The following is a 25,142-nucleotide window of genomic DNA, read 5'->3' as shown; positions in this document are numbered from 1 at the left end:
TGCTTTTCACTCACCTCATAGTTCTAGCCGACTTGTGACAATGAGACTGTCACAGGTCGGCTCAATAGATCGGGAGGTGAGCGAACACATACCGGCGTTCGCTCACCTCTCGATCCTGTCACGGATCTCTGCCGTGACAGGGGAGGGGCTGGATTCCTCCCTCCCGTCCCGGATCTCTCCCGTGACAGGGGAGGGGCTGGATTCCTCCCTCCCCGATCCGCCAGCGCTGACTGGTGGATCGGACGGGGGAGTGGGCGGGTACAGCTGGCTCTGCCTCTAGATAGGCAGAGCCAGCTGTCAGTCACGCAGCTGGGCAGATCCCGGCACAATTGTCGGGATCCGCTTCAGCGTCTCAGTATACCGCGAGCTACAGCTCACGGTATACTGGGCCTAGGGTGACGGGAGGACGCTAGTTTGTGTCCTCCCGTTACCCTGAGAACTATGGGGAAAAGGCCTAACCACATAGTTCTCATTTAAAAAGGCAACGTTTTTTTCCCTCAGCCCAACCTTAATTAAAGCACTTACCTTAAATGATGTCTCTTAATTCGATCTTTCCTGATGTTTTCAGCCTTCTCGCCAGCGTTGCTGCGGGTCTCTGATCCAGCGCTGACTCCTCTGGGCTTGCTGGCACTTCCTGTCCCACGGTGTCTGCATGCGTGTGCACACACGTGTCCATAGACTTACCTTGCGTCTCTCCTCACGTCCCTGCCGAAAATGTGAACTGCGCATGCGCCCGCCCCAAGATGATTTGCAGCCGCCCGAGAATTATTACATTTTCGGATGGGAGCGCGCAGGGAAGACACAGGTAAGTTTAAACCACTTTTAAAGAGTTTAAAAAAAAAAAAAAAAACTTTTTGCATATATCTACTGCTTGCTAGCAGTAGATATATGCAAAAAAAGCTGAGGGTTTAGAAACCCTTTAAGGGGTTAAACCTGAAGTGCCCAATGCTGTGACTTGCCTGACGAAATGAAGCAGCTGAAGTTATGTTCAATGAGTAAAACTGACTGACAAAGACCATTACTGTGCTCAAGGCTAGCCAGCTAAATCAGCGAAATCACCCCCCAGCTGTTGTCTCGGGAAGTGACACACTGGGCTATTTATGGCCACCCTAAGTCAGAGTGCAGAGGACATTATCATAACGACTGCTTCTGGACATCACTATGCCGGATCACAAGCATTGCCTAGAATGATGAAGTCAATGTCAAGCCAAAACCTTGTTGTGGGGAAAGATTAAAATCCCTGTCTGGATTTTTCTTACTGGAGATCTGGTAAAGAGATTTCCCCTCAATTCATGTCCTCCTGCCAATGGTTTCACCAAACAGGAAGTGATGGAAAAATCTACAACATTCTAGCATTATCGTAGTCCACTAAAGAAACACATTTGTATTTCTGTCTTTGTTGCCATTGGAGAATTCCCCTCACTTCCTGTCTGGCCAAACATCAGCAGGACATGACTATAGCACAGCAAAGGCAGTCAGAATGCGAGAGTTCTGTCACCTCTACATTCAGGTCAGTGCTATAGAGAGGAATGAAGCAAAGGATCAGCATGACAGGCAGCATGCACAGGAGAGATCATCAATGGCAGCCTACATACACTCCCCATAACAGCTTTCCTTTCAGCCCCTAGGGATTAAATGGTCATTTTTTACAATACAGACAATTTCTATGGCGTTGAACCACCTTACAGATTCAGCCAGTATTTTTACAACCGATTAAACACATGGCTCTGAAATGTCTTTTTCACTCGTCTGCGAGTCCGTCCGGCTAACACACGGCAAAGCCCTGACACGCATTACATTTTCTATAAGAAAGGGCACTCACTTGGCCGCTTCATGTCTCCGGTGTGATCTCAGCTACAGCACCACGTGTGAACAGGCCTTGCTCGCTCCCGACAAGTCGTCACTTCCGCCCCTCTCTGTGCTCACGCCCGGAACAGCTAGTATGTCAGTGGGTGGAGCCAACACCACGTTTGGTCGGCTCTGATCCCAGCCACTCACAAACACACTAGAAGGAGGTGCAGCGTGATGTCACTGATGGGGGAAGTGGGTAGAAATGTACATTTTATTCTGTCTTTCATGGCACAGATTAGATCAAAAATACCCAATGTGATGAGAATATATGTACACCTGAATAAAGATCACCAGTGTTTGCCAACTACCCCCTGTTTTGGTACTATATAAAGGATCAACTGCAGCTTTACTTTTCTTAGATGTTCACTAGTTTTATATTTTTCAGGCATTTTCTTTATTTTCATCTAGTGATCCTCTCAGTAACTCACTTCCTAAGGTGACAACGCTTACCATGCAGAGTCTATGGAGCAGCAGTGTTGTCACCCTAGGGCAAAAAGTGTTAGGCAGTTTAGTCCTTCATTCATTACTAAGGTCTTAGTTGCAAAATTACATTATACAAATAGAAAAAGGCACATAGAATCAATTTTTGAGATGCTGTGGTCTCCCTTCTCAAGGTGACATTTTTTTTATCTCAGAGTGATTTAAAAGCTCATACGGCGCCTCCAGTCATAAGACAGGTCAAACAGATAATGGAATCCTGGAAGAAGTATCAGATATCTTGGTTGGGCAGAATAGCAGCAGTAAAAATGATTCTGCTACCCAAGTTACTATATTTTTTCCGGGTGCTGCCAATAAATATTCCGTTATATGTGATGAAGTCCCTTCAGCAGATGTTCCTACATTTTAAATGGGAAGGGGAACAAACACAGGTAGCTAAGAAAGCTCAAGTTCAACCCAGCAGTAAAGGGGGTCTTGGAGTCAGTGGCATCACAAGTGGGGTGCGGTCCGCACCCGGGTGACACCATTGGAGGGGTGACACCAAAATGACTGATAGTCATAGACTAGAGCCCGACAGCTGCAGGAGAGAGGACCCAGCGGCATACCTTATCCCGCCGGGTGAACGTCCCCTCCTGTCTCTGCCGGCGTCCATCACCAAGATGGCCGCTGGCAGGTATCAAAAAGATGACCACGCATGTGCAATGACGTCATCGCGCACACGCATGGTTACGTCACGCGTATGCGCGATGACATCACGGCGGAGTGTCACCCGGTATCTGCTCCAGGTGACACCCGGCCTCGGTCTACTTTGAGCCTGAAGAAGGGGACCCTGTGCGGCCCCAAAAGCGCTTGATATTTGAAGTGACATCTATCAATTAAAATGTATTTGCACTGACTTAAATTCTGTCGTGCTGCTGTGCTGATGACATCTTTATTCAAAGTTGCACTGTGTGCGGCGCCATCCGCGCCCATTTCTAGCACGCATCAACACTTTGGGATTTCCGGTAAAGAGTGCTACATGATCTATGGACACCCGACCTCAGGACGCCATTGCTTGGAGTTCCACACTTAATATCTTATTGTCAGGCGGGACGAATCGCATCACTGATTTCTTATTTTACGGGTCCAGTTGCCCCTTTGTGGGTATATATAAAAGCAGAGGAAGTGATCCCTATAGGTGTAGAGACCTTGATATGGAGCCTACCTTCACAACGTAAACATTATATCAATCCAATAAGTAGGCATTCTCTTAAGATTTGGGATGGGGTTAGATATGAGAAGAATTTAGCTTCTAGACATGTACCTTTGGCAACTATTATCAAAACCCTTCCTTTCCTCCTGGGTTTGAAGAACCCAATAGGTTTCAAATCTGGATAGAGGCCGGTCTCTATGGGCTAAAGGATTTTCTGTATCAATCAGATATGATGTCATTTAGCAGAATTCAGGCCATGTATGAGATACCCCGCTCTAGATTTTTGGAGTATTTGTAAATTAGGAGTTTTATACAAATCAATGTTAGTTAAATCTTCTCCACCCTATAAACTAACCATTTTTCATCAGAAGTGCGTGAGAGATCCGCTAGGGGGGCTGCTTATCTACTATCTAAAAGATAATGATGAAAGTAGAAACTTAAAAGAGAACTATGGGATAAGTGTTTTCCCCCATAGTTCTCTTTAGGGTCACGGGGGGACATATACTAACCTCCTCCCATGACCCAAAGCTCGTGGGGGGGAATTTATCAAAACTGGAGCAGACAGAATCTGGAGCAGTTGCCCATGGCAACCAATCAATATCTCTCTTCAGTTTGTGCAGTTAAGATTTGAAAATGAGACAGGGAAGCTGATTGGTTGCAGTGCAAATCTCCAGATTTTGTCTGCTCCAGTCTTGATTAATTCCCCCCAGTACATCGCGGGCTATACTGAGAGCGGCGCAGCCGGGAGGGATCCCAACAATACTGTCTGGATCCAACCCAGCTGCGTGAGTGCCTATTTAGAGGCAGAGCCTGCTGTGCCCGCCCCCCACCCATTCGTTCCTTCATTCAGCAGTGGAGGATCGGAGAGGGGAGGGGGGGGGGATCCCTGTAGGGAGCGGTGACTGACAGTCACCGCTCACTGTAGGGAGATGATCGGGAAGTGATCGGATCGGCGGCATGTTTCTGCTCACTTCCTGATCTACAGAGCAGACCTGTGACAGCTTCTTTGTCACAGGTCGGCTCTAACTATGAGGATGAGTGGAAATCACTCACCTCATAGTTCTCCTTTAAGCTTACCCTATATACGTGCTCCTATGAGAACAGGATCCAGAGAGGCGATTGATACCAAAAGATTGGGCACAGATCTGGGACACCATTACACATTGTTTAACCAATATGACAGCAATAGAGCCCAACTATAAAGTTCTGTTGCGCTGGTACACAGTCCCCCTTAAAATAGCTAAATTTTTAGAGGGATGTTTTAGGGGATGCGGTGAGGTGGGTTCCATGTTACACATATACTGTATGGTGGAGCTGTCCCAAAATCAAGGGATTCTGGATAGGTACCTATCGAATGATCAGTAAAGTATTAGGCAGACAAATAAGATGCAACCCATGGGAGTCTTAGCTTAATTTAAGACTGGAGGGCTGTACCAACATGCAGTTTAAATTAGTGATTTTCATATTAACAGCAGCAAAACACACATTGGCAAGGGCTTGGAGCTCCAGTACACCCTCTATACATCAAGGAAGGAGCAAGGTAGGGTGGTATATGATGAATTAAAAACTTTCTGCAATTTTAAAGGATACAATCTCTAGATTCAAGAAAACATGGGACCCTTGGATACCAAATTACATGGCAGTGGACTTCCAAATGTCCTTACTAGATGGAAGTTAGGGTCTGAGGATTAGGATGTAGAGTGGGGAAGGTAAGTGGGAAAGGGGGAAAGAGAGGAAAATTAATAAGGTTAGGGTTTTTTTTTTTGTTTTAGGAAGGTGTGAGGAGAATCATGAATGGAGTTTTAAGGATACGAGCAGTGGCAGAACAATCACCGCTATGGGGCCCAGAGCACAGGGGGCCGGCCAGGACATCCCCCTGATGCTGTGCGGGCCACCTTGGTCGCTGTGGCATTGCAGGCTGCTGGCTGTCACTGGTGGCTGTGAGGAGGAACGCGCTGCTGTCCAGATCACTGACAACCTGTCGTTGATCTGTGCAGCGGTGCGTTTCTCCTCACAGCTGCTGCTGAGTCAATGACAGCCAGTAGCGGAGGAGGCTGAGCCCGGCGTCGGCAGCGAAGGAGGAGGCAGGGCCCAGCGACGGATGGCCCGGTCGCGGCCGCGACCTCTGCGACCCTGGTAGTTCCGCCACTTATACGAGCTAAGAAGGTATCTAGAAATTTGAAAGGGTTATAAGGCGTACTTATAGTGTTTTAAATAGGTAATTATTTTGTGTATTGTTCCCTTAAAAAATAGTGAAGAATGTTGTTGAAAGTTGATGTTATTAATTGTATGTTTTGAAACTATTTAAAACGAACAAAGATTATTGAAAAGGAAAGGCTCCAACTATGAAAAGGTTAATGCCTATCTATGAGCAACCCAAAAAACGAATGCCCGCACTGCAAGCATTAACTGCTCATTAACACCTAGGAAACTGGAGTTAAGCACTTTTACTTACCTGATCCCCGCTCCCCCAGCGGTCGGTGCTCATTTCTCTCCCCCTCTGCTCTGACTGGTGGACCTTCTCTCGGCATCTCCATGACTAATGCAGGTCTATGGAACCTGCATTAGTCATGATCACATCAGTGGCCGTTAGACCACTGGAGTGAAGGGTGGAAAAAGCTGCAGGGACCAGTCTAGTAGATCGGAGAGATTGGGGATCAGGTAAGTAAAACAACTTTTTTCTGTCCCCTTGGCATAAAAAAGCAGTTAACCCTTCCAGTGTGGGGGTAGCTCCACAACAAGGGTAGTTTTTTGGTTTTCCCAGAGATGGGCTTTAAAGACCCTGCAAGTACACAAAATACCTGTTGATCCTGGCAGAAATGCACTGAGCTCCTAATTACATGTTGTGGGCTGACAATACAGTGCCTTTACTGGACTGAAATCACAAGGAGATGTGTCAGCCTGTGTCTAGGAGATGCTGAGAATGGGATACAATGAAATGAATTAGTGACATTGTAACCAGTGTAGCTGTCAGGAGTAGCTAATTCTAGTATAACTATTCCCACATCACGACCCCAGCACTTGCTCCATCCCACAACCAATAACTTTAGGCCTCCCTACAAACTGGCCTCATTTTTCAACTACACCAACCACTTCCACCACCACACATTCCTCTCCCAGTCTTTATATATCAGTTGCTCCTGGACCTCCATCACCTTCAGCCAGTGGTGTATTTTGGTTTTGTGCTGCCCTAGGCAAGACTAAACCCGAGCACCCCCCATCCCTAATTTAAATTAGTCCCACCCCTTCCTGTTTAAGACATTTTGCATAACCTGTCAGTCGCGCGCACGGTGTATCTAGATTCTGACAGGTTCTACCTTTGCTATAGCCTACTTCTCCACTCCTGGCTTGATGGGCTCCCTAGTTCTGCAGCTACAATAACCATTCTCTCCTGCCCTGTCATACTGTGCTAGTCTCTAGTACTGCAGCTGCAACACCGATCTTCTGCCTTCATATGCTGGGCCTTCTATAGGCTGCACTTCCCCAGATTCACCACCACAGAGGTTCCAATGAGCACGATGACCATCTGGATTTCAGTCCTGATCCTGATGTCCTGCGGAAGCTCCTCCGCTGCCTGAAGTCAGAGATTTGGGTGACGGTTTCCCAGGATGGTCCGGCACCTGAACTTCCAGTGCATCCGGATGAAAGTCACACACACCAATACATTGCACAGCATGTTGACCAAGAAGAGGAAGGAGCTGCAGCCAACATATATGTTGGAGTAGGCGGCATAGGTGGACACGTTGGTCCCCCAGTCAAAGAAGCACCAGGTCCAGGAGTACTGGCAGTAATTTATGAATAATTTATTATATTTTTTTTTCTCTTATCTAACTGGTTTGGGGGAAGCATTTTTTGGCGCCCCCCTGGAAAGTGCCGCCCTAGACAAATGCCTAGTTTGCCTTGCAGTAGATACACCCATGCCTTCAGCGCCATACTCCCAAAACACCACCCATCCTCTGCCAAAATATAATTTTCCCACAACCCAACCACAGCATTCTCTCTGTCTCCCTACTTTATCATCCACCTATCCATGTCACTACACCTAGTATTCATACCTCCCATTATCCTGCCAATCACTAACTTCTGCAATTACTGTCCCCCAACTATTAACATTAGGCCCCTACAAAGTGCCCTCATTTTTTAAGTAAACCAACCACCTCCCCCACCATGCATTCCTCCCTAGTCTTTAAAAAACAGTTGCTTCTAGACCTCCACCACCTCCAAGGCCATAATAACAACACATCACCCCTCCTCTGCCAACATATTATTTTCCCACAAAACAACCACAGCATTATCTCCACACTCCTACTTTATCATCCACCTATCCATGTCACTACACCCAGTATCCATACCTCCCACCATCTCTTCGTTATCACTACCCCCCAACCATTAACATTAGGCTTCCCTACAAGCTAGCCTCACTTTCCAGATACACCAACCACTTCCCCCACCATACATTTCTCTCCCAGTCTTCATATACCAGTTGCATTCACCAGTACATCTTCCTCCCAGAGTCCCAGGCATCCATCCATGGAATTAACAAGGCAATGGTACAGCATGTCCCCTACCGCTTGCCATTAACCTACCACTAGCTGTAGATTTGCACCTGCCAACAGGTAGTTTGGTCCACTCTTCTTGAACAAATTGCTGCTGCTGCTGCTGCCTTAGGTATAAAGGAAGTTTTCTCCACAATGCATGTTTCAGCCCTTTGTATGTTATTTTTTTCATAGGATTCAGATCATTTTGTATCTGCCCCCACAGCAGAAGGACTTACATACAGTATCTCAGTAGTACTTGTAGTCCATTCATTACTTCCTCCAGTCCTATAACGGAAGGTCTGTACCTCCATAAAGACATGGGGCTGGGATGTAAACAATGAAAGAACTTGTGCTTTGCACCCACAACGCACTGACTGGCTTCAATGCAAACAAATAATACATTTACTTTTTTGTCGGTGCATTTATTAGATTTTTTTAAATGGTAGACTATGTCTTTAAAAAAAGAAATCCAAGTTTTAGAAAAATTAACCCTAGACCTAACCGAGCAATTAACCCTTGTAGTGTGAGGCTAGCCCCACTGCAAGGGTTAATTGCTTATTTAGGTCTAGGAGCAAAAATAAAGAAGATACATTTACTTGATCCTGGGTCCAGTTTGGCTGCTAGACCGGTCCCTGCCGCCTTTTCTCCAGCCAGGCTCTGGTGGTCTAAGGACCTGTGATATCATCGTGTCTAATACAGGTCTATTAGATATTAGGACGCCTGAGAGACATCCAGCAAACAGAGCAGAGGGGGAGAGAGTTGAGCGGTGAGTATATATTCTGTGTTTTCGCACGTAGACTTAAACAAGCAGTTAACCCTTACAGTGGGGCTAAAACCTGGAGTTCTTCTTTAAGGCTTTGTGAACCCTAACAATGAAATGTACCTCTTGGGTCCATTTTGATCTGATAAATACACCGTTGAAAACTTTTTGTTACAGCTGTTTTATAAGTGCACAAAAAGCAAAAACAGAAAAGTTGATCCTTCCAGAAAAGTCAAGTGATAACTCCCTGTGCCCTCTGCCTGCACTGAGTTCTTAGCAGTTACTTAGCAGTTACATAGAACCCCTTAACTATACATAGTTATAAATGCATGCACATGGAGCATTGTGCAACCTAATTGTGCAACCTGACCAACCGCTCAGTGTCTGCAGCCCCCCTCTGCCAATCCCTGCACTGGCTTCCACTCGCCCAAAGGATAAAACTCAAAATATTAACAACCACTTACAAAGTCATCCACAACTCTGCCCCTGGCTATATCTCAAACCTTGTCTCAAAGTATCAGCCTAACCGTCCCCTCCGATCCTCCCAAGGCCTCCTGCTTTCCAGCTCCCTCGTCATCTCTTCTCATACTCGCCTCCAGGACTTCTCTAGTCTCTCCCATCCTCTGGAACTCTTTACCCCAACCTGTCCATCTATCTCCCACCCCGACTGCCTTTAGGTGATCCCTAAAGACTCATCTCTTCAGGGAAGCCTATCCCACCTCAACCTAACCACTCAGCCATCACGTTCTCAAACAATTCATCCCCACACAGCTACCTCCTCATGTATCACTTCCCCCTCCCTATTAGATTGTAAGCCCTCACGGGCAGAGCCCTCCTTACCATCTTGTCTTGAATTGTATTGTGATTTGTAATGTCTTCCTTATATTGTACAGCGCTGTGCAAACTGTTGGCACTATATAAATCCAGTATAATAATAATCTGTGATGTGATATTGGAGGTCTCAATTCAGTTGAATATAAACTGCAGCTCAATGCAGCCAAAACATGAGACTTTTTCTCTTTTGGTTAGCCTATGTCCCAACTGTCCATCAGAAGAAGGGACTGTCACTCTTTTTGAACCGAATCCCAGTGTCCCTTTATTCTCCCCAAATGTCCCTGTTCTATAAAAATAAATGTACTGGTTTACTGCCAAGGTTGTCTATATTGCATAACACTTTTCAACAATCCTTAAAGCGGAACTACACCCTCGTATCACATACAGCCAAGGATGATGCCACCTTAGCCTCTATTTGGATTGTGGATGCCATGGTGCTGTACATGTGACCAGCTATGACACCAGCCATTTGAGGGCTTAAAGTTTGGTTGAGAGCTGAAATAAAGCACACTGACAGTTGGTATGTCTAAAAAGTAACAGTTTTGGGGGACATTAAATTGGTGGGTAAAGTTCCTCTTTAACCATAGCTCCCAAATCTTTTCAAACATATTTGGCCATGCTCGACTAATATAAAGTTATTTGTATTCAGGTAAAATATCTACGATGAGCTTAAGGAAGGGTTTTACATCCAGAGCTGTTGGGTCCTTCTATTTCAGTGAGATCACCTTTCTGGCATGAATAAGCCATATCCATATTAGCTGTTTGGTGTTTACCTGCTGTATGAGTTGGTAATACAGCAAGGAGGTAGAATTCCAGGAGGTGAATCTCACCATACACATCACAATCTTTGTACAACTAACATTCGATTTACCAAAAACTATGAGGACCTACCTAAACTATCCAGTGTAAATCGATTTTAATGTGACTGGTGAGCTTAAAGGATTAGTTCACCTTTATAGTCATTTACTCAAAAAATGCGCCATGCGTTCCAGCATGTTCTGCCAAATATAAATGACCGTTCAGCTTTTTAAAAGTGTGTTCCTGTGTCATTTCATAACTTCATGTGCCCCTGACACAGAAGGAACGCACCCGGCTCATTGAAACACAGGCATTCACAGTGCGCTCTATTCCCCCCTACAGCATTGGCAGAGCTCAAAGGGGAGGGAGGGCACTGCACATGGGCCGCGGGGTCATTTCTTGTGTTGGAGGTGCACAGACACATCCTACAGCGTATAGGGACCGATGGGCATCACCTCTCTAGGACTTAGCACATAACTTCAATGTGTTGGCTTAGGAGCATTTTTTAAGCTGACTGCTGCTGGGTGCAAGGTGCCTTTATTGGGAAATGTTCCCAAAGGTGACCTAACAGCACAGGATTTGCACCAATAAATTGTTGTCAGTAAAGTGACATTTAAACATAAGAGCAGAAAACATGCAAAGCACGCACTGGTGAAGTAGAGCAATGATATATTTGGGTCCAGTGGCTAATTCCAAGTTTGAGCATTTCGTAGGCTTCATTCTAATAGCCATCCGCAAACATCCGCCCTGCACAAAAATGGCCGCTCCCGTACTGATACAGATGTTCCCTTACATACGATGGCCACAGCCACGCCCCCAGCAATCTCCTCCTCCGTTGCCTGTGTGCGCTGTTAACTCCGCCCACTTGTTGGTGGCCGCACTTGTAGTCCCGCCCCCGGGTTTGCTGCCCTCTGCTGGTTGGCCTGGGTGTGTTTCTCGCGGCCTGCTCGTTGCTAATATCTCATTGAATTCGCCTTCGTGTTCAGAAGATACCGGCTGGTGCTTTGTGCAGCCCTGGCGACTCCGACTTGGCAACGGCAGCGCTTGTCCGCATGGCGGCGGCGCTCGGTAAGTTGGAGAGGGGTATTCGAGGTTTCTGTGAGGGTGGAAGGCAGTGGCGGTATTCCGGGGTCTTTGTGTGATGAAGTGGCCCTTAGTACACTCTCATTTCATTCATCTTCTAGGAGCCCGTACTGTGTGTGTGTGTGTTGCTGTGTGTTCTGTCTGTTCTGTGGAGAGCAGTGTACACTGGGTGCCCGCACCCCTCTTGATGCCAACCGTGTCCCCTCCCCCCACACTGTGCTCCTATAGACACAACTGTATGTGGTGTCCTTCCTGGGGGCCCATCCCCCATTCTGGGGTCTTATCCATCTAGTTGCCCATCTGGGGTGATGCTGTTCCATGTGTACACACATTGCCCGCTTTTATAACTATGCTGCCTCCATTCCCTGACATTGTACCCTCTGAGCCCCCTCTGGCTGTGCCACTTCCTAATGTTTCTTCTGCATCCCTTGTACCCCCTTCATGTCACATCTCTCTGTGATCCTTCTACCCTGGATGGATAGCCCCATTCGATCACTGGCCATACATGGCTCCAATTTTGCCTAATTCCAGCTGCATCAACCGAAATGTGACCCTTGAGTGGCACTTTTGGCACCACGCTGCTCAACAAAGGTCAGCAGAAAAATGTAAATAACCTGCTGGAAAATTGTCAGCTGACCAGCGACTACGTCCTTTTAGATACAGTCAGTGCTCGGGTATATGACGGCCATGGGTGCTACAACTGTCTGAATACAATAGCCAGCAGGTTAGCACTGTTTAGCATGAATGGGGGAGTCTATTCATTTTCTCCGGCAGGCTGAGTGAGAGAGAATTTGGGTATGGCTGGCCTTAGGATCTGAATTCTGCTGTAGTAGAGGTAATAGGACTTGATGTTTCCATCAGCATAGTCTTCATATATGGATTGGTGTGGGAGTGTAGTAATGTCATCGGGGTGGGCACCCCACTTTGTTGATGAGCCCACTACGTCTCTAGAAGACTCATTGCTGACCGCTAGTATCTTAGGTACACCCCCATACCATTCCATGGTTACCGTGAAGGCTGTGGTATGTCAGCACTGCAGCAATGTCTTTCCATTATGATGGTGGTTGTCGTTGTTGGGGTATTCTGGAATGTGATGTTTGATGATGATTGGCTTTTTCCCTGTTAGGTAAAAAAGCACAAGTCCAACGATTTTAACCAATAGAAAACCTCCATGAACAGAACCTTATCCCCACAGTCACTGCAGTTCATTCATAGAAAGGCAAATATCCTTTCATACCACCGTTCAGTTTGCAAGTGGGGAATAATTCCTCCCGAATCCTCTAAGGCAGGCGTAGGCAAACTTCGGCCCCCCAGCTGTGGTGCAACTACAAGTCCCAGGAGGCATTGCAAGACTCTGACAGCCACAGGCATAACTCCCAGAGGCAGATACATGATGGGATTTGTAGTTTCGCTAAGGCTGGAGTCATGTCTGCGGCTGTGAGAATCTTGCAATGCCTCATGTGATTTGTAGTTCCCCCACAGCTGGAGGGCCGGAGTTTGGCTACCCCTGGTCTAGGTGATCAATAGGTATGTGTCACTGCGGCGGTTAAAGTGGTAGCAAACCGTTGTGTTCTGGGAGGGTTTTTGGCATAATGTGGAAGTGTGCACAACATACCTACACACTATGGCACTTACCTTACAGCGCTGTGGGATCTATCTTTAGTCTGCCGTTGGCACCACTTCGGGGTTCCGTGTGATTCTTCTTCAGCCATTGGGTGGCTACTGGTGATGTAACTTTTGCGTGTGCACACAGAACTTTCATCCTCCCAAGCACCCGGCCTATTCTTCTTAGCGATGTCATGAATGAGCCGGGTCTGCCCACTGCATGCGCTTTACAGTGTGCGCAAAAAATAAAACATTCAGAGGAAGAAATCATCTAGCAGAAAATATTTAGCGTGTCTCTTCTGCCCAAAATTCCTACCTCCCAGCAATTTCTTTTTTACTTTCACTTGAATTCAGCTTCGAGAAAGAGGTCAGTGTTACAGCGAAGGTCGGTAATGTGCAGGTTATTAAAAAGCTCTGTTTTCCCCAGTCATCTTCCAGGACAGCCATCGAGATATAGGCTCCGCCTGCCTGCAACAGGAAACACATCAACCACATTAAATAAATAGACTCCTCCTTCCATCCCAAGTCAGTTTTTTTGTGTTTCCGCCGGCTACACAGGGACATCGTAATGTTTGTTGTTTTTAGGGCTCATGTTTGTTTGCCTTAGGGCTGAGCCTACCCTGCTATGCGTTGGGACCTACTCCAGGATTACCTGCTGCAGCGCATGCAGGGCTTCCCTATCGGACCCCCATCCGATTCTTGGCCAAGGTTCCCTTCCATCACTCAGGGAAGGCAACCATCCTCCTGCACGTGAGTTGGCGCCAGATGGTGGCCCCCCCTGGTGTACAGCAGTGGCAAGCTGGGATGTGAGAATGCTGACCCAGGGTTGTGGACATTTGTCTGGCAACGACGGGGGCAGCATTGGAGAGGTACAGGGAGGCTGGAGGAGTCCAGGGGTCCCGGCTACCTTGGCAGTAGGGGGCTCTTACCTGATGGTATGAAGAGCAGGGTCAGTCTGCGGCAGTGTGGAGGTGTGGGGCCCGCGCGGCGGGCTGCGGCGTCTCTTCGCCCCTTGCTGGTGCTGTGGTGGGATCATAGGCTATGTCCTGGCTAGGAATCCGGCGGGTGACGTCACTGTAGGGCGCCGTCGTCGCCTGGGATACGCGCCGCGTGGTCAGAGCGATGACGCGCTTCCGGTGCGACACTTCCGGGTTTCAGAGGCTGCCTCGCGCTGGAGACGCATAAGAGAGGAGGCTCGGTTCCCACATGGTCACAGTAAACGCCGCTCGGCCACGACTACTTCAGCTGTACACCATCCATACCGACCTAGACCACATAAGGCCGGTGGGGACGTCAGGAGCGGGCCGATAGCGTGGTCGGCAGTGAGCTGCAAGATGCCCACAGATGCACACACATCTTTATCTAAGGCTTACACCAGCTCCGGTGCGTTCCAGCACAATTCGCGACTGGAGCACATCCCTGCTGGCTTCCTGCGTTCGGGGGCGTGGTGGTGCACTGAAGTCAATGGTACCGCGGCCACGCCCCCCACCAGCAGTGCGATCAACCACATCGGAACGCGTGGCAAAACAACGCCTGCATTCCAGTGCGATCTGAAAAAATAGTGTTGGCAGCCTTTTTTGAGATTGCACTGGACCGGAACGCAGACATTGTTTTGCCACTTGTTCCGGTGCGGGCGATTGCACTGAGGGGGCGTGGCTGTGGTGCATTTGACTTCAGTCCACACCACCCCCCCTCCTGCCCCTAAACGCAGGAAGCCCACTGGGATGCGCTCCAGTGCGTTCCAACAGTGAGTCGTGCTGGAACGCACTGGAGCTGGTGTGACAGGGCCCTTAATGCATGGCACTGTTTTTATGCTGCCCATTGACGTCTTGAATGTTGGCTGATTCCTGATCATTTGGCTTTGTGTGCTCCTGCCTGCACCTTCAATCTCAATTTTCACTTGCGTTTTTAGGCAGAGATCTGTCTGCAAAATCTGCTTTGTTTCTAGATGCTTAAAATTGTGTGCATTTACACGCATATGTGTGATGCATCTGTCCTTTGTCCTATTAGCATAGCCAATGAGATTTCTGCAAATGTGTCTTGTGTTTACATGCGTTTTGGTGCATTTAGAAGTTCAAATCAATCCCTGGATGCACCTGACTTCTACTTTTTTCTAAACACAGCTAAACTGATTGCAGGTAAAACCATCTAAATACAAGGGGAGCAATTTATCAAAACTGCAGCAGACAAAATCTGAAGCAGATTTGCACTGCAACCGATCAGCTGCTCTGTCTCATTTTCAAATCTTACCTGAGCAAACTGAAGAGCCATGCTGATAGGTTGCCATGGGTAACTGCTCCACATTCTGTCTGCTCCAGTTTTGATGAATTCCCCCCAAGGTGAATAGATCTATTGGAAATCATTAGCTGTGTATATACTGTATATGCCTTTAGAAAACCATTTTAATCACATCTAGTGTGAATGGAGCCCAAAGGTTAAGTTCTCATTCTCACCAAATGGGAAACGATAAACTTACACCCTACACCACCACCTCTTCCGGCCGGCCGCCCGCTGCAGATACCTGTGTGATGCCCTCAGCAGCCAGTGCACATGTCTGTACATCGTATACCGCATTTCACAGCCCACAATATGTAATGGGCACTGGTCACTAGGGGCCCATATTTACACAAGCCATAGAGCCTTTAAACCAGACCTCCAGACTTCTGACTTGTTTTGGGTCTTTACCTTTTTAATCACATGTGACCTCCTTTTAAGGGTCGGTTCACACCACAAAGAGTGCGCTCCAGAGCGTTCGGCCTCTGGAACGCAACATGGCCGGCTCCCTGCGTTCAGTGGCAGGAGGGGGCGTGGTGGGTTAGTCGGCTGTGGAAGGGGTAAGGGCCCATTCGCAACATTCCCTTTTAGGGCTTATGCATTTTCCATAGGTATGAATGGACACGCTTTTCATTTCTGCTACAACACACTCGCAGTGCAGTTTGCATTGCACATCAGCGCATCATTTCATGGAATATTAATGCATGTGCATTGAAAAGGAGAGCAGCGAATAGGCCCTAAGGCAGAGCTCATCATGGCAGGGAATCATTTTTGTTTTTCCAGCAGCATGCTCTTTTGTTATTATTTAGTGGAGTCGGAGTAGAATGTTTTTCAGAATTGTAATTTTTTTTGGCTTAGTTTAGTTTTCTGACCATGTTTCATGTTACAGACATATTTATGCATAAGGGGCATAGTTGTAAAGCAGTGAATGTGACATTCAACAAACATTCACTGCAGTTTTTTTACATTTTATTTTTATAGAGGTGTTGTATTGAGTATATTGTAGCGTGAGGGGTTAAGGGCACATTCATACCCGTTGTTGTGCATGATGCATGTCTTCCGTTTACGTGCACACGTGCAGCAATGTGTTTTACAATGAATCGCAGTGCTTGCTGTTTTCAACTTTTTAAACGTAACAGTCCATTTAACTCTATGCAGGGCAGCATATTAAATGTTATAGCGCATTATAACTCTCTACAGAAAAGTTTGAGCGTGCACCAACACAGTACGTGAACAAATATGACACGAGGCAAATTGCGTTTGTCTATGTGTTGGGACTGCAGCCTGGGTTGAACGTGTATTGAGGTAGACGGGAACAGAGCCAGGGAGCATGGCGGGGAAATTCCAGCTCTGTAGTCCCCAAAAGGTATAAAAAGCCAGCGAGTAACTCTGCTTACTACACTCCTACCTGGAATATAATTTTCATGTGGACTGACCGTTTAATGCAGGGCTGGAAGAATTCCAGAAACCAGGTAGCCAATGCTTCTTATAATTTATAGCTGGTGTCTAACTTTCGTGGATTTCCCTAGTTGTTGTCAAGGAACTGGCTCCTAAAAATCCTGCTGCCTTCTGGATTGGACTGGCTCCTGAATTCCATATTCATTTGCCCACTTCTGGTTTAAAGGAGAACTATGAGGTGAGTGCTTTTCACTCACCTCATAGTTCTAGCCGACCTGTGACAATGAGACTGTCACAGGTCCGCTCAGTAGATCGGGAGGTGAGAGAACACATACCGGCGTTCGCTCCCCCCTCGATCCTGGCGCGGCTCTCTGCCGTGACAGGGGGAGGGGCTGCATTCCCCTCTCCCCGCTCCGATCTGCCAGCGCTGACTGGCGGAACGGACGGGGGAGGGGGCGGATACAGCTGGCTCTGCCTCTAGATAGGCAGAGCCAGCTGTCACTAACGCAGCTGGGCGGATCCCGTCATCTACGCCGGGATCCGCTCCGGCTGCGGCATCTCAGTATACCGCAAGCTGTAGCTCGCGGTATACTGAGCTTAGGGTAACGGGAGGACGCTAGTTTGTGTCCTCCCGTTACCCTAAGGAGAACTATGGGGAAAAACACTGACCCCATAGTTCTCCTTTTAATGAGCCAGAATTGGAATGCAGAGTTCCTGTTTGACTGGTAGTTCAGAATGATGAAAGATGCCTTTCCAGCTTTGCCCGGTGTAGGTATTCATATACTATACCCGGTCAGCCCATGGGAATCCTGTAAAATACTGTAGTGCTTTACATCAATCTATTGGGTCCTGGTACTGCGCTGTGCTGAGCGGCTTCCCCTCTGCCCTGAAAACATGGGGTTGCTCGCACGACATGGGGTCCATTGAGACAACGTAATGGATTACAAGGTGTTCTCTTGAGGGGCTGTGACCTTAAGATCCATCCCTCATCCAATCAGAGAGTGCCTTGTATTCCTTGGTAAAATTACTATGCATTCTCTGACTGGCCCTGTGCTGAGCAGGCGACCCCCTGTCTTTTTTGTTTTTGAGAGCAGCTACTACAGTGCTTTACATGGTCCCAATGGCCTATCAGGTATATTGAATGTGTACTTACATTGGACAAAGCTGTACCAACGCAATTATGCATAATACTTTATACCTGGATTTCTGCTTTACAACAACCATTGCCAATGTTTCCAAAGACTGCTGCCAGACGAGTTTTTTGATTGAAAAATATACTTTATTAATGTAATAAAAATATACAAAAACAAGCTATACAATCAGGGTTCATTCTACCTCGTACTGCGACGCACCGCATAAACACCACATAGCAATACAACTCAATCACACAATAAATTACATTCGCACTGCGGCGAGATGCCTGTCGTGTAGCGCAAGACAAGAATCCTGAGCCCTCCACGTCATTCATGACACCGCATTACCCCGGACTGAGTATGTGGTCCGTAGGATCCACATCAAATACCTTAAACTCAATCAACTTCAACACCGTGACAACACATCAAGCATAAACATTAACCAACAACAAAGCAACAGGTGTGATGATGGGGGGAGAGGGAAGAGGGGTAAGGGAGGGGGAAAGAGTTCACAGGCCCGAAGTTTTATTGAAGGACAAGAGACACAAACTGCTGCCAGACTAGTACTTTAGTGTGTGTGTGTGTGTGTGTGTGTGTGTGCGTGTTTTTCATATACAGTAATACCTTGGTTTACGAGCATAATTTGTTCCTTGTAATCCAAAGCGCTTGTATATCAAAGCGAATTTCCTCATGGGAAATAATGGAAATTCAGATGATTCGTTCCACAAACCAAAAATATTCATATAAAAATGATTACAATACTGTACTGTAATATAATACTGTACAAAATATAAAGAAAAATAAACCAATTACCGGTACCTTTGTGGCTGGTGTGAGGGGGACAAGAGAGAGGAGGATTATTGTGTAGGACGACTTTCACTATCACTAGCGGAATCACTGCTATCTCAATGGAATCTTTTTCATTTCATGAAACCTTAACAAGGAATCTATCCAATGTGACATTGCATTGTCGTTAAACAGACTCATCGCTCGCACTGCTACAGCCTTATTCGGGTGGCGCTTTTCTACAAAATTTTGCTCTTATTGCAAGACATTGCTTGTATATCAAGGCAAACTTTTTCAGAAATGTTTGCTTGTCTTGCAAAACACTCTCAAACCAAGTTACTTCTAAACCAAGGTATTACTGTATATGTATTTCACTGGTCCCCCATGGGTGCTCAAATCTTATCTTCCTCCAGCATAGGGTGAGTGAACGTGGGATGTGGATTATAGTCTGCCTGCATACTGTATATCGGGAAAAGTGGAGTGGTTAGGGTAGGAGATGAGGGCTTAGCTCAGGGGTGGCAAACTCAGGCCCTCCAGCTGTGGTGAAACTACAAATCCCATGATGCATCTGCCTCTGCGAGTCGTGGCCGTGAGAATCTTGCAAAGCCTCAAGGGACTTGTAGTTCCACAACAGCTGGAGGGCCGGAGTTTGCCACCCCGCTTTGGAGAATATTTCCATATTGGAAACAAAATGCAAATGTTCTTACGGCCTAAAATATTTGTGTCTAATAGAAATGAATACGTACTTGCTTTTCTTGGAGGAAATGCCACTCAAGGCTCCCTTCAGTGCCAGTCACGTGTCTAAAAGCCTAAGCATTTGATCAAATGAACTTTGCTGATAAGGTGGAGTAGCCAGTCTGAGTTCTGACCATCCCCTCTAAAAATGTTCAAATAAGTGTAAGAAAAGGCAATCCTATTGGATGGGGAGAGGGAGGGGCTACAGATGGGCGGGGCTTGGGGATGCAAGTTGATTGGCTCCATAGTGGAAGTTATCTCAGGACATGGAGCAGTCTTTTATGCACAATAAAGGTACTGTAATGGCACGCACCTTACTGTGACTGCACTTAGGCAGCACTATTGGGTTAAGATAGTTGGGATGAAGAAAACATTAACTTTAAAGAATGAAATCTCAACCCTTGTAGTGGGGCTAAAATAACAAAGAAACACCCAAACCTTGGACCCACTGGCTGCTAGACCAGTCATCGCAGCCTCTTTTCCCCTCTGCTCTAGCAATCTAAGGTCCCATGATTCATCACATCCAATACAGTGTATTGAATGTGAGGACACAGAGGGTCATACCACCACCAGAGCGGAGAAGGAGAGAGGCTGCGGGGAGCACCAGCCGAGTCTGAGGTACCGGTGAGTATTTCTTTGCTATTTTAGACCCTAGACTAAAACAAGCGCTTATCCCTTGTAGTGCTGGGGAGAGACCCACTATAAGGATTCAGATTCCTTCTACCCGGAGTTCTTCTTTAAAGGCTCACACAGACTACAGCACACGCAGCAACATGCGCTACCGCAGTGCATTGTAACAGGCTGTAATTGTGTTTTGTATAGCTGGCCCTACGCTGGCATCTCTGTGGGCTGAATGGAAAAAAAATGAACTCGCTTAATGTAGATGGGGGAATCTCCCCTGTTGGCTATTCTACTGGCCGGGTATTCTGACACGCAGTGGCTGCAGCTGTCACACTAGTGAAATTTGTCCTGCGTCCTTTTGTTGGGCTGCCATGGATGTCACAATATTCTTAATGCTGTTCTTTCACATCAATGTAACATGGTGCAGTGCAGTTTTTGCAAAGGAGCTGATACTTGTTTTAGTGTTAAATAGTGCATTTGGCCCCATAGTACTCAGTGGGAGCACATGAAAAACGCATGTACATGCATTTTGTTGTTTTTGTGCTTAAACCCTCCTGAAAGAAAAATGACGCCTACTGATGAAACAGCAAATATTGATTGTCATCAGGGCTGCAGGTAACGATTATTTTCAAAATCGATTAGTTAGCCGATTATTAAGTTCGATTTAATTGGTTAATCGGAAAAATAAAAATGGCTCCAGTGATGGACTACTAGTTTGTATTGAAATTGTAGTCCATCCCAGGAGCAAGCTTGGTGCGGTGGAAGTAAAAAAAAAAGAAATTAGATCGGGCCTGTCTATCGGTGGCTGTCATCCCCCCCACACCTCCTCCTCCTCACTACATCTCCCCGCGTCCCTGTGCCAATCGTGGATGTGGGCGGGTGGTGAGTGTGAGGCGGGAAGGAGGTACGGCGTGGATGCGGGCGGGCGGGTCTTGCAGCTGTGAGGGACTGTAACGATTATTTTCAGGCAAATGGCTCCAGTGATGCCGTGAACAGGGCCAACTGATCGGAAGCCGATTAATCGATTATTGAAAAAGTTGGCAACTTTTTCAATAATCGATTATAATCGATTATGTCGATTAGTTGTTGCAGCCCTAAATACAACCAATCAATATCCCAGCAATACATTTATACACATGTGGGGGAAAAGTGTAGGCAATCTTACCTGCCATCTTCAAGCAACTTTACTTTCTTCCCCCCGAGATCTTTGGACTGTCGGCAGCTGCCGTTCCCCCACACTGCAGTCCCCCTGCAACGACGTGATCATCTTGGCGGGCAACGGCCGGAGAGAGCTCAGAGCTAGGGGAGGTGGTGCGGCATGCGTGGAGCCGCGTACAGGGGCTACTAATCAAAAGCTGACTAATCGATGATGGAAAACATTGACAATCATCGATTTTAGTCGATTTATTTGTTGCAGCCCTACTTGTCATTGGTCAAAAGAAAAATGCAGGAAAACGCATGACAAAGCATCATAAATGTGCTACAAAAACACACTGAAAAACATAATTTTTTAGCAGTAGTGTGAACCTAGGCCTAACGAGCGCATGGCATTCATCCAGAGATCCTCCAACAGTGACATTGTAACTTTGTAGCGGTTTGCAGGATTAGAGACAGAAGGGGACTGATCTGTGTGTGGAAAAAGTTCAGAGCACAGGCAACATGCGACATCTGGGAAAGGATTTACCTCTAGGAAGTAGAATCTGACCATTTATGATGCGTGAGTAGAGATGGGAGTGGGCTTCTGAGGAGAAAGGAAGTAATATTGTCATCTCTTTGAGAAGAAGTAAATCCAAGTTACATTTCCACATCACTTTCCATATAACACAACAAACATACTTGATTCTATACCCACTAGAGCAGTTGATTGTGATGATGATTTTCATTTTTGCAATTCGCGGATAAAGTAGTAATTTGTGTGGCCAGTTTTACATAATGAAGTTAGCTACTATCAGATGTTAAAATCTACAAAGTATAGAAACAATTGTTCAGAAATGTAAACATGTGGGGGGTCGCATATAAGGGTTAAATGTACTCCTAACATTTACAAAAGGTTGTAAGTGACCAATTTAATATTTTGTATCTTACTCAGATGTTTTGAATGATAAACACTTTTTTTGTCCCACTTTATTTTAGGACAACGTAGAGCTCATGAGCTCCAAGAGACGCAGAGCCACGTCCCCATCCAGCAGTGTCAGCGGTGGAGACTTTGACGATTCACCCCATGCCACAAGTACCCCGAACTCTGTCAGGAAAAGGAGGAGACTTGCTAATGTGGCCACTGTGGATCCAGTAAGTTGAGGGGAAAACCTACAGAATACATTGTGGAGAATTTATCAGAACGGGAGCAGACAAAACCTGGAGCAGCTTTGCATGGCAACAAATCAGCATCCACCTCTCATTTTCAAAGCTTAATTGAACAAACTGAAAAGAGAAGTTGATTGGTTGTCATAGTCTAACAGAAAAGGGAGGGGAGAAGCGCTGAGTAAAATTGTGTGAAAATAACTCAAAACAAATGTAGTAACTTACCCTTAGGTAAGGAGTGTTGCGATATCATCGGCGAGGAGTAGAGGTGGGTGGTTTCGGTGTTCCAAATGGTCTTTGCTGTGGCCCGTTGTTTGGTGGGATGTCTGTCGTCTGTTGTCCTGTTGATTGAAGATAGCGAGGAAGCCGAGGCGGTGGCGGTGTGTTCTTTACTTGCCTTAGATAAGGAGTGTTATAAAATCATCGGCGACGAGTGAAGATGGATGGTTCTGGTGTTCCAAGGACTCTTGGCTGCGACTTGTTGTTTGGTGGGATGTCTGTTGCCTGTTGTTCTGTTGATCGAGGGTGGCGAGGAGGTAGAGGCGGTGTCTTCTTCACTTGCTGGTCAAGGAGGGGGGTTTAGGCGGTTATGTCCTTGGGGGATGAGTCCGAGGTCTTCCCTGGTAGTGTCACACTGTGACAAGGAGATTGCCGACAGGGGGAGGGGCGGGCTGTGGCGGTGCTGGGGCCGATAGTCTCTGCGATGTGGAGGATGCTGGTGATGTCACACTGCGTTTGTGAAAGAGGTGGGGGACGGAGACGGCTTAGCTGGCAATACGGGGTGAGTGCTGGTGTTGGTACAGCCGGCGGTAGCAGACCTAGTAGTGTGCTTACAATCACAATTCAAGACAAGATGGTAAGGAGGGCCCTGCCCCTGAGGGCTTACAATCTAATCCATTGTATTTTTTTTCCATGGTAATAAGTTTATAGTGATATAAAATGTACAGTTTTGACTTTGTTAGAAAGTGAAAGTATCCCATGAGTGGTATTTATGGGCAGAAAGTATATTTCATGTTCCCTTATTCTCCAATGATATATTGACCTGCTGTGTTGTAGTTGTCTTATGTTATTTACCACTTCTTCTTCTTTTTTAGATTGCCGTGTGCCATGAACTCTACAACACAGTTAGAGACTACAAAGATGATCAAGGTCGGATTCTATGTGAACTCTTTATTAGGGCACCGAAACGCAGGTAAAAATTTATTATTGTGATTTTATCAATGATGGTTGTCATTTGCAGAATGTTTCTTAACCCTTGCAGTGGGACTACTCCTGCACTGCAAGGGTTAAGTGCTTTTTTTTTTGCACGTTAAAAAAAAAAAAAAAAGAGCCGGCGCTCTTAGACCGGTCCTTGGAGCCTCTCTCCCCCCTCCGCTGCAGCGGTCTAAGGTCCTGTATATCATCACGTTCTATAGACAGTGTATAGATGTGAAGATGCAAAGGAGGAGACAGGCTACAGAGACTGGAGAAGCATGCAGCTGGCTCAGCGGTTCGGATTAGTATAACTTTTTTTTCACATTGCTTAACCCTTACAGTGGAGGGGTAGCCCCACTGGCTATGGCAATACCATTTTGTTATTTGTCCATCAGAAGATGAATAGTGGTGAAGGTTCATCCCTTGCCTGGTGTGTAGCTGGGATAGAACCTTACATCCTTGCTTGACTTTGTACTGGGTTGAAGCATAAACTCTTTTTGTCCTTTATGAATTTGTACGAGTTGTAGATTGGTGTTTTCAACTTTCACCTCCTGCTTTTTGCACATTATATAAGACACGCCAATAAGGCAATTTAGTTTATAAACCATTTTTATTTTCTCCTATTCCTGCTCAGGCTTTGACGTTTTACAGGGTTACTCACAAAAGGGTGAAGAGTTTGGGGAAGGCAGGAGAAGTGAACAATCTGGGACAACATAGCTGAGATGGAAAGTGAGCTGAATTAGACGACTATGTTGTCCTAGATCGTTCACTTCTCCTGCCTTCTCCAGACTCTTCACCCTTTTGTGAATAACCCTGTTAGATGTGGACAAATCAACCCTTCATATCTGTTTCCATATGAAATCTATAGATCGGGGTAGGCAAACTCTGGCCCTCCAGGTTTGGTGCAGCTACAAATACCATTAGGCATTGCAAAAGGGCTACACATGGCTCCCAGAGGCAGATGCACGATGGGTTTTGTAGTTTCACCACAGCTGGAGGGCTGGAATTTGCCTAGCCCTGCTATAGATGCACCCACCTCTTTCTGGTTAACCCACAATTCGCCAGGAGATTCTTGTGGCATGCTTTGTCTACAGTTCCTTTCGTAGAATATGACTGAGGGGCCCATTCACACCAGATGCAGTGCGTTCCGATCAAAATGCTGCAAGCACTATTTTGATCGCACCGGACCGCAGGCATAATGTGTCTTGCGATTCCGTGCAGCTGTTCGCATTGCAGCCGGAGGGCGTGGCTACGGTGCCAATCACTTCACAAAAAAGTGAGCCGGCCGCAATGCGAGGCAGTGCGTTCTGGCTAGAATCGGGCCGGAACGCACTGCATCTGGTGTGAACGGGCCCTGAAACAGAGTTAATAAATATTTGAAAATATTTTTGTCTTGCTGCTGAGATTGCAGATTGTAAGGTGGCTTATGTTTTCCTGCTCTGCCATATGTTTGTGATTTATATTTTATATACAGAGATGTAGATCTTAAACGGATATGCAGTCGATCAGGTATCTAGTAAACATTACTGCTCCAGCTTCTGATATAAAGAATAAGCTACAGAGTGGGAATAGATCTTCAGTATTAAGGTGCCCATACACCT

At 46.5% G+C, this 25,142-nt stretch overlaps 2 protein-coding genes across 2 annotated transcripts in view; one reads left to right on the top strand and one right to left on the bottom strand.

Annotated features, from left to right (window-relative positions):
• The window catches only part of GNL3 (G protein nucleolar 3), a 22,096-nt gene extending 20,178 nt beyond the window's left edge, over window positions 1–1,918 (bottom strand). Inside the window, exon 1 of the mRNA XM_018562475.1 lies at window positions 1,823–1,918. Coding sequence (XP_018417977.1) covers window positions 1,823–1,835 — 13 coding nt within the window. The 5' untranslated portion in view covers window positions 1,836–1,918. The remainder of the gene's footprint in view (window positions 1–1,822) is intronic.
• Window positions 1,919–11,286: 9,368 nt separating this feature from the next.
• The window catches only part of PBRM1 (polybromo 1), an 82,361-nt gene continuing 68,505 nt past the window's right edge, over window positions 11,287–25,142 (top strand). The window contains exons 1-3 of the mRNA XM_018562473.1: window positions 11,287–11,479; window positions 22,180–22,335; window positions 23,442–23,539. Coding sequence (XP_018417975.1) covers window positions 22,195–22,335; window positions 23,442–23,539 — 239 coding nt within the window. The 5' untranslated portion in view covers window positions 11,287–11,479; window positions 22,180–22,194. The remainder of the gene's footprint in view (window positions 11,480–22,179; window positions 22,336–23,441; window positions 23,540–25,142) is intronic.

This window comes from Nanorana parkeri, unplaced genomic scaffold, assembly GCF_000935625.1.
Source record: "Nanorana parkeri isolate BGI_ZX_2015 unplaced genomic scaffold, ASM93562v1 scaffold579, whole genome shotgun sequence".
Lineage (NCBI taxonomy): Eukaryota > Metazoa > Chordata > Amphibia > Anura > Dicroglossidae > Nanorana > Nanorana parkeri.
This window is presented reverse-complemented; position numbering and strand designations above follow the sequence as displayed.